The 9,458-nt window shown below is 44.0% G+C and overlaps 1 protein-coding gene across 4 annotated transcripts; it reads left to right on the top strand.

Moving 5' to 3' along the window:
• The first annotated feature begins 470 nt into the window (after nucleotides 1-470).
• Nucleotides 471-8,221, top strand: LOC136533641 (uncharacterized). 4 transcript variants are annotated; one of them, XM_066526189.1, is made up of 5 exons: nucleotides 471-639; nucleotides 737-1,041; nucleotides 1,903-2,239; nucleotides 2,783-3,923; nucleotides 5,525-8,221. In XM_066526189.1, the coding sequence occupies exons 3-5, from the start codon at nucleotides 2,088-2,090 to the stop codon at nucleotides 7,946-7,948; spliced, it is 3,717 nt and encodes a 1,238-aa protein (XP_066382286.1). In that variant the 5' UTR covers nucleotides 471-639; nucleotides 737-1,041; nucleotides 1,903-2,087; the 3' UTR covers nucleotides 7,949-8,221. The 4 variants fall into 4 exon arrangements, with proteins under 4 accessions (XP_066382286.1, XP_066382287.1, XP_066382284.1 ...); XM_066526190.1 differs by lacking the exon at nucleotides 737-1,041; XM_066526187.1 differs by having other exon boundaries at nucleotides 471-1,041.
• The last annotated feature ends 1,237 nt before the right edge of the window (nucleotides 8,222-9,458 follow it).

Below are 9,458 nucleotides of genomic sequence, written 5' to 3'. Positions count from 1 at the left end.
TTTTTGCCCACGGGTTTCAGGTTCATATACCCAAAAGTTAGCGGGTTTGAGGCGGATTCTCAATTTTACCCGCGGATCACCGTTAGAGTCCCGAAATAATTCAGCCCACTAATAGGCCATTACCAATCCTAGGTATATAACCCTAAAAGAATTTGGCAATTTTTTGCTGTATCAATAGTTCCCTTGTCAAAGAATCTGGTTTCTTAAATAAGTTCGTGTTAAAAAAATAAAATTGAATAATTGTGATTGGTTAAAAATAGATTTCTCCAAATGGTCAAATATGCCCACACGAGGAGCGAGTGTTGCGTACAGTACTTGCGTGGAAAAAATAGACAAGCCATCAGGGACCAAAGAGCGGAGGTAAGAGAGAGAAAGCACTCGAGCAGCGTCGGAAAAAATAAAATATAGTTGGTGTAGGACAGGACAGGCCGCAGAAAAAACCACTCATTTTCCTGCCTCAGCCTCTCTCCTCTCTCTCCTCTCTCCTCTCTCCTCTCTCCTCTCTCAAGTTTCGCTCCAAAAGCAAATACAACTACATTCTCTCTCTCTCTCTCTCTTGAGCCGCTGCTGTTAATGGTACAGCCAGCCAGCCCCGCCTTTGGCTTGGTGGAGAACCAGATGCCTTTGATGTGTTGAGTGGTTGGTGTTTCCTTCTCTCTCCTTTAATCTTTTTTTTTTTGGGGCAAGCAACAATTTCTTCTTCACCAGTCACCCCTATCTCATCTCTTGGGAGTAGAGTATTGCAGCCAGGCAGGCAGGCAGCGTGGGATGGACTAGGAGAGAGAAAGTGGTGGTGGGGGGATATAGGAAGCCAACAAAAAAAATCGGCAGCCATTTCTTCCCCTTTTGCTCAGCCTTGCCTCTCGCTTCCCACTCCTCTCCTTCCAGCCCCCCAGAACCAGAAATCGAAGCCTCCGCCACCACAGAGCTCCGTCCGAGGTCCTCAGTCTCCTCCCCGTCTGCTCGCTGCGTGGATCTACCGGCAGGATGCTCGCTCCCGCGCGCGCGCCGCTCGGGGAGCGGCTGTGAAGGGAAAGAAAGGTGAGAGAACTGCCGGTGTTCTTCCGAGTTCGTGCGTGCGTGCGGGTGTGATTTCGTAGGCGGTTCTCGATTTGCTCGACTTGAATCCGCGCGATTTTTCCTTTGCTCTCGCGCGTCGCTTCCCCCTTACGAGACTTGTTGCTGGAACTGGATCTCTCTCTCTGGGCGGAGTTGGGATTTCTCGGGTGCTTCTCTCGCTGCTTGTGAGCGCTAGATCTCCGCTGCTTTTCGTGCTGGCTTGTGTTGTTCTTGGCTACCGGCAAAGATTCTCGATCCCTGCATCTGCTTTCTCCAGATTTGGTACGGATTAGCCCCCCCCCCCCCCCGTTCTCGAACTCCTTCCTGAACGTGCTCCCATGGCTGCTCGTCCCTATCCGAGCCACAGAAATCCGCGATTAGTCCAGTGATGAAGCAACAAAAAAAATCCTTCCTTTTTCTTGATTGATTTCTCGCCATATCTCCAGTTAATAAGTTCCCTTTCCTCTTTTTTTCTTTTGCTATTTATTTCCCCATCAAGAAAGCACTACCATACAAGCTACCCTCCGGTGCTTGGCAACTGTTCATGTCTCCTTCACTGCTGTTCCCTTTTCTGCGAATCGTTTGCAAGAGTTGCATGATCCGTGTAGGCTTCCCCTTAATCTGCCCCTGGACTAGCCCGTCTGCTTTCTTGCCCCGGTATGATATTTCATGTGCTTTGTGCTACTTCGGGAGCGGCTCCCTCCGCGCTTCTCCTCTACTCTCTCGCATCCATATCTGTCTTGCTGCATCTATCAGCATAAAATCATGCCATTAGATTCCCAAAGAACAGCTGGCTTGGTTGTGTGGACATGAAATAATATGTGACTTGGTTTCTTTCTGCAGGTGCCTCATGAGGTAGTGGGCGGCCAAGGAAGCAAAGTTTCTTGCTCTCCACCTGTTGAACTTACCCAACTTGGTATGCTGGAGTGCAAGGATAAGAGCAGGCCCAATTGCTTCACAGCTCTTGGGTTCTTGGTGCCGACTGTAGCAGCAGCAGATCTGGGGGGAGCAGCGAAGGCGTTCATCAGATGTTATCCAGTGAGCACCCTTCAGGCCCCTCATGTTCCTCCAAGTCAGCTGGCCCAGGTGTGAGCGCTGATCCGGCGACGTCCGCGGCCGAGGAGCCGGCGAGCCAGGATCCCAGAGATCTGGTCCAACCGTATCCCAAGTTCTCCATAAGGTGAGGAGAGATATATATACCTTTGATTCAGTACCCTGGGAGATGGATTATTTTCGGTGTTTAAGCTCTTGATGCTGGATCTCTGTCTTTCTGATGCGTCGATTAATTATTGGCTGCTGCTTTGAGGGGTCGGATTGGGTATGAATGGTTGCTTTCAAGGTTAATCCGTGTTATTGTCCGGGGGTGTTTAATTAGTTTAATTTTTCTGTTGATTAATATAAAGGTGGCCTTTTTTCACCCCCAGAATCTGAAAATAAAAGGATGCTCCTCTGATGAATCTTTGTCCACTGCCTACTAGTGTTTTTCTTTTCCATACGTGGTGGTTCTGCCATAAACAGGCAGGCGACATATTTTTGGAGATTTCAGTTTTGATATGACAGAGCATGTTCAGTAGGTCCACGTTGATGTTGTTTTTCTCTCTTCTTTTCAACATATTGTGGAGGGTTTGAATCTTATACAGTTCGGCAACTTATACATGAGCGTTCGTCATCTAGGCGTGTATTACCATATGCTAATGGGTCCATATTTCTGCCCCTATTTCAGAGATTATGTTTTTGCTTCAAGGAGCAAAGGCATCAAGAGAAGCTGGCCTTTCCATCCACACTCACTGGAGCTTTGCCTGAACCACGGTGTGAAGGATCCATTGCCTCCATTTGAGCCTCCTGATTTGATCCGGTCACAGCTATTAAATACTTACACAGACGTTGAGCAATCTGCTGCGTGCTCAGAAGCCATCATTAGTGTTGGTCTGGTGAAGAATAGAGATGATGGTTCGTCAAACGAGTATACAGGCGATATCAACTTCCAGTCATGCCAACCAGTAGATGAGTCACTTGCACATACGCCATACACATCACCAGAGGATGGGAAATCTGGTATCGACCAAGTGGGAAGTACAAATGAATCAGATCATACTGATGACGCTGTACCTATAGATCTGCAAGATAATAGCTATACAAAAGCAAGTAGGCGAACTGAGGTTGCTGTGCCCTTGCGGCGATTGAGAAATACTGACTCATCGTGCGAGCCATCTGAAAAGAAGTGCAAATTTGTAGCCAAGTTAGGTGCCTCGACAGATATTCGGCGGGCAGAGGATATAGCATCTAACTCTAGCTCAGTTTCAGATCCAATGGCTTCAAAGACTTGTCCTGTTTGCAAAGTATTTGCTTCGACTTCGAACACCACATTGAATGCTCACATAGATCAGTGCCTTTCTGCTGAGTCTAATACTGAGCATGTTGAAACAGTCCTTGTGAAACCTAAAGTGAAGCCAAGAAAGAAGCGATTGATGGTGGATATATACAAGACTGCTCTTCCTTACACCCTTGAGGATCTTGATCGGAGGAATGGTACTAATTGGGCAGTTGAGTTGGCTATGTCTCCAGTGAGCAAAGAGGTTTGCACTGAGAACCGAAGCCCAGAAGTGGTATCATTTGACAGAAGAGATGATGAAAGAGAAGGAGATGTCTATGTTGATTCTAACGGCATAAAAATTAGAATTTTGTCCAAGTGTAATGATGTACCTTTGGTGAGGGATGACCTTGGTTCAAGGAAAGTTGCGAAGCATGGAACTGGAGAAGGTATACTGATGAGCAAAAAGATGCTGAAGTCAAAAGTTTTGAAGAATAAGAAGCTCAAGATGCATGGAAAGAAGTACAACAAAACAAGCCATTTGAACTCCCAGGTACTGTCTTTAACTCACTCTACGTGTTGTTTGTCACTGTGAATCCAGTACTGTGTTTATTGATTGGCTTAACGTAATCGTGGACCATTATTCCATGGAGTGCATACCCATTATTTATCAGGCCTCTTAGATTGCACTTTATAATGTCTGGACTGATGAGGCTTTTGTTTCATGAATGAATGTGCTACGTACTACAGCTCATTAATTTTAACTCCATTTTTTAATCAAAGGTTTGTAAGAACAGATGTTAAGCTTGGATTATGTTAGATTTGTAACTTGTTTATCTGTGAAAGTATGATTGTGGACCATAATCAGATGTTAGCTTTCAATTATGTTAGGCTTGGATTTTGTTAGCTTTCACAGTCATGGGTTAGTTTACGCTTGATATTCTTCTCCAGACCAATGTTCTTAAATGGAGATGCAAGGGTAAAGGCAACTTGTTTATCTTAACTATAGAGCTCATCCAGTGCCGGTCCTAGGATTTTAAGGGCCCTCTGGCGATCTCGTCGCAACGGCCCCTCTTAACCATGTATAAAATCTTATAATATATAGGTACTAATTTTAGTTGCAAAACGAAAGCAAATGCAATAACATATTTTTAATTTAACATGTCTGATAATTATCGAGGAACAATGTAGATTAAGCAATATATTTGTAGATGTATGATAATTATCGAGGAACAATGTAGATTAAAAAAGCAATATATTCGTTTTCTTTTCTCAACCATGACAAATGTTTCTTAGGTAACATTATAAAATTCTAACACCTAAATTAGAAGAAAAATATGACTATATGGGTAAAAAGTACTAGAAGTCTGGAATACTATACAAATAATTAATTTGATTAAAAATAAAAAGGAAAAAAATACCTTAGGCCTAAACAACTGATCGGTGATCGCAATTCGTAAGAAGCCAAGAATCAAGATGTCGTCGTCGTGGAGCCCTGCCTGGTCGCCGTCCTCGTGCGCCGTGTCCGTGTCTCCGGTAGTCTAGCTCTTCGTGGCAGCGCGGCTCGCCAGCTCCGCGTGTGTAAGGCGCACGTCGCGAACTCACGATTATAGTGTGATGTGTGCAGCGTGACTCCTCGCCTCCTCTCTACCCGAGGGCCGTGGGGAAAGAAAACTAGGAAAGAAATGTCGTTCTATGTCTCTCTTCTCATTAGTTTGCTAAACTATAGGACCTGGGGTTTGTATACCTGGACTTGGGCCCCTCCTCCGCTTGGGCCCTCGGCCGTCGCACCTCGTGCCCTACCTCTAGGGCCGGCACTGAGCTCATCGCTTAATTACTGCTAAGTCCTTTGTTTAGTAGAAAATAACAGTGATTATGTCATTTTACTGAAAAACACTTTTAAGTCCTGGACCGAACAGCCTTTAAAATTTAAATTTTGTGAACCAGAGTTGGTTCTCCATGGGTTAGTTTACGCTTGATATTAGCTTTACACATGCCATGTTTTTTGGTGGATGCCAAGATTAATCTCTTATTTTATTAGGTATAAAACATTTCTCAATTGCATATGATAACAGTTTGTTCTGCGGTTGACCTTAAAAAATGTTTTCCCCCTTAATTTTGCACCTTTGACTTATTGCTATGAGATACACACAGGTTCAAGCATACCCACATGATGATATTAATGAGGAAACCTCCGAGGAGGAGCAGCATGCATGGAATCCTTCTGAAAGCACCAGCAATTGTGGTTCCAGGACTATGCAGCAGTGGGTGTGCTCCAAACGCTCAGATATCAACAAGAGTTTAAGCAGAAAACATAGTGGTAAAACATTTGATAAAGTGACACCTGGAGCACAGAAATCTGATAGGAGCAGCATGCTTGGCTTTAATGATTCTCAAGTTCCAGGGAGTCCTGTTGGGGTGGTTTCTTCTGAGTCACCAGAATACATGGCCACAACTTCAGAAGCCATTGGTGTTGAGCAGAGTAATGGTCCTTCAAAAGTGCTTAGATTGATTCCTACATGGTCTTCAAAAACTCATCTGCAGAGCACTGTCATGCCGAAAGTACCTAGATCAGCTGCTGCTCTTGCAAAGAGAAAAATTAAGGAGATTGGGAGGAGAGAAGCTACCAAATTAGATAATTATGATATAGTGAGGAATCCCACTTCAGCGAAAAGATCTGAAGCTAGGAGTCTTTCCATCTCCACAGCAGGGCCAAGCAATGGACCAAACAGGTTAGCATCTACATCAAAGAAGATCCGGAAGCACCGATCTCCGTTGAGGACTGGCAAGCGTGCATTTTCACCTTCTAGTACTAGATTAGTACATGGTTTTGGGGAAGAGCATGATCCTGATACCAGACATGTAAATAAGAAATTCAGGGTTACTAGTAATGAGGGCCCCAAGAAGTTTTTGAAACATACTGAAGAGGATACTGCAGATAATGAATTCTCTTTTGCAAGTGACATGCCAGTATCAGGACAACAGAATGATCAATATGATGTTGCACAGGAAACAGAGGGTACACAAATGGATTGTGATGGTGAAGATGCTGAAACTGATGTGCCATATGATTCAGTATCCAGAAGTGATCCTGCTGACTGTTGCAACCAAAGAAGTGATGTTTCTCTGAGTCCTGAAAATAACAGAACAGCAGATGATGATGTTTTGGTTGAAGGCTACAGTGTAGCTGTGGAGGATCCAAACTCCAGTGAGCAATTAGCACATGGCCATGAATCCAACAGTGCTGCCAATACTGAAATGGATGAATGGCAGATGGATGCGACTTCAACAAAGGAATCTAGTCCCTGCTTAACTAGTAACAGGGACATGGGCCCTGGAGGTCCTCAGGATAACTCATCAATAACATCAAATGGAGAAAACTCTAATCAAGAGCATGGTCTGCCACTCGGACGGGACTCACTAGATTCTCCTATTTCGACTGCCTCAACTATGTCCCCTCCAGCTGCTTTGAAGGATTCAAGGACTAACGAGGAAGAACCTGGCCCATCTACTGGTAGAACTGTTGAAGAGCAAATCACTGGGTGCTTGAATCAAGAAACCAAGTCAATACCTGCGGCCAGAGAAGGTGAACGACTGCCCAATGAGAAGCCTTTTCGTTGTTCTTGCCAGGAGAACATTTCCAGAGAGTCTCATCGAAGTGCTATTGCCAGACCAATGCTGAATTTTACTGGAAAGCAGGTTCCACAATTGCACATTGGTTCGAGGGCATCATCATCTTTCAGCACATACCAAAGAACCAGCACAAAGCCCAACCCTTGCTTAGATTCACATGATCATCTTTTAGCAGCTAAGGTTTCAGCGGAATCTGCTATCAACCTCCCTTCTTATGCAGCAGATTGTATAAGCCCCTCATTACAAACTCAGCTTCCTTCACCATCAAATCCTATCTTGAGGCTGATGGGTAAGAATTTGATGGTGATGAACAACGAAGAGAGTCTGCATCCTCAAGCACCAAGTTCAGACTACATCTTGAGAGGGAATTATGCGGCACCTGTTGGTTTTATGCCTCCAAACTACCAACATCTCAGTAATTCTGCATTTATCAACATGCCACCAACCACAGCCAGTCACCAAATTCCTCTGCCAAGTGTTCAAGCTAGCAGCTTTGTTGCTCCTCCATTGCATGGTGGTTCTGTGATGCAATCTGACCATCATTCCCACCAGAAGTCCTACAGAAACACTATGCCTGTCATGCATCATCCAACCTACATGATGAAAGAAGTGATTGTGATCAATGATTCTCCTGAACGCAGAAGTGAGCCACAAGCTAGCAGCATGCTTTTCCCCCCTGCTCCACCTCCAACACTCTCGGTACCAAACAATATGCCACCCCGTCCATTTTACTGCCTTCCACCGCAAAGCCCAGTTTTGCCGAGGGAGAGGGCTGTTGGATCCATGCCTGTATATGCAAATGTTGGCTCAATAGTTGGTGTCAATTCATCAAGTCAAGGAAGCCAAACAGAAGTCGCCAATCCTTACATGCCAAATCCGTTCTTCGTCCAGTCTCGAACTGGTTACATAAACCCGCCAGTGTACTATTCACAGAATTTGCAGTGACAATTTCTCAGTAACTCAAATGACCAGGAGAACTCCATTTAACTTGCTGGTCATCACTGTCAAAGTGGGGGGAAATGAGAGTTTCGTGATGGGTCTAAAATGCTGAGATTAGTGAACCTGCATGAGATGTCTGACTTTCATGAGGATTTTCACATAGGTTGCTTTTGTTTTTTTTCCCTTAAAGGTTCAACATGTTTGCTGTCAAAAGTATTTTAATTACTTTCTGCAAAGTTGCAGTAAATTATAGTATGCAATTCCCAACAGTTCTGCAAAGGAATATATCTCAGTATTTATCGAAAAAGCTAGCACCTTACATTCCCAGTTGCATGTATATAGTTTGATGTTTGTTCTTTTCCATTCTGTTCAGTAAATGGTGGTTAGCTCATCAGTGTAAGTCATGATAGTTAGTGCAAGCCAAAGTAAAATAGTAATACTGCACTGCAACGTTGAAAAATACCTACAGGAGTGTTTTGTATAGGTGTCAAAAAGACTTTTCTTTTCTTTTTTATAAAGACCATATAGAATTATAGATTGAAACTACGTAAACATGGTACAAAGATTTTTCTGTTGAACCGTATGAATCATTCCAAATCATATCAAGCCGATTTGGAGCTTTGCATATCCTTCATGAGGCCAAAAGTTAAGGCGAAAAGATCACTTGGTTACTCTTGGTAGATGTTCCTGTATAAACTTCATAGCATTATGTATTGTTCGTCGTCCATGGTGTCCAGAATCTGGACACTTTGCGATGATTTATTAAGGCCATCTTTAGAAGTACTCCTAAACCACATGTGATACTAGATAATATTAGCCCAAGCGAGTGGTTTTATAAATCTCTACTCTGAAGTGAAATGGAGCTTCCTGTTGCTTGCTAGTGATATGCTGAGTCTGAAGGGTCTGGTGTAGTGATCTTTATATTCATTTCTTAAAAAAAAAATGCAACTGTTGGAAAAAAGGTTTTCCTGTTGCTTGCTAGTGCTATTCTGAATCTGAAGGGCCTGTCATGTTTGGACCTGAACAAACCTGCATTCCAGTGGCTTTAGGTTAGGGCCTCTTTGGCACGGCTTATGCCGGCTTCGGCTTCATTTATTTTGCGCAAATCGAGGCACTGTAGCGTGAAGTCGTTTTGTAAGCCGGGGTTAAAATGAACTAGAAGCCGGGAAAAGCCAGTTTTTCTGGCTTCACCGGCTTTTGCTTCACCGGTGAAGCCGTTTTGGATGAGCCATGCCAAAGGGGGCTTTAGACGGCGGCTTTGTTGAAGTCAGACTGGATGTCTTGTTTCTGGCCACAGCTTGGCACATCTAAGGGCCTGTACAGTTTCCCATTTTGACCAAAACTTTTGTTGTTTTATTCCATCTTTTGGCAAAATAGATCTAAACACTATAAGCAAAAACAGTAAAACTTGGGCTGTAAAACTTTTGGCATTTAGGACCAAGAGGCCCAAAACTGGGCAAAAAAACGTCTTGGGGCACGTGCTGTGTCTGCATGATTAAAGTTTTGCCATGCATCT

Source organism: Miscanthus floridulus, unplaced genomic scaffold (assembly GCF_019320115.1).
Source record: "Miscanthus floridulus cultivar M001 unplaced genomic scaffold, ASM1932011v1 os_1025, whole genome shotgun sequence".
Lineage (NCBI taxonomy): Eukaryota > Viridiplantae > Streptophyta > Magnoliopsida > Poales > Poaceae > Miscanthus > Miscanthus floridulus.
Note: the sequence above shows the minus strand (reverse complement) of the source record. Positions and strands in the feature narration are given on the sequence as shown.

What these genes read in the sequence shown, in the direction of transcription:
- LOC136533641 (XM_066526190.1), top strand. Translation starts at nt 2,088, where the DNA reads ATGTTATCCAGTGAGCACCCTTCAGGCCCCTCATGTTCCTCCAAGTCA. An exon ending in TATCCCAAGTTCTCCATAAG is followed by an intron (nt 2,240 to 2,782) that starts GTGAGGAGAGAT and finishes CCCCTATTTCAG; the next exon opens with AGATTATGTTTTTGCTTCAA. An exon ending in CAAGCCATTTGAACTCCCAG is followed by an intron (nt 3,924 to 5,524) that starts GTACTGTCTTTA and finishes AGATACACACAG; the next exon opens with GTTCAAGCATACCCACATGA.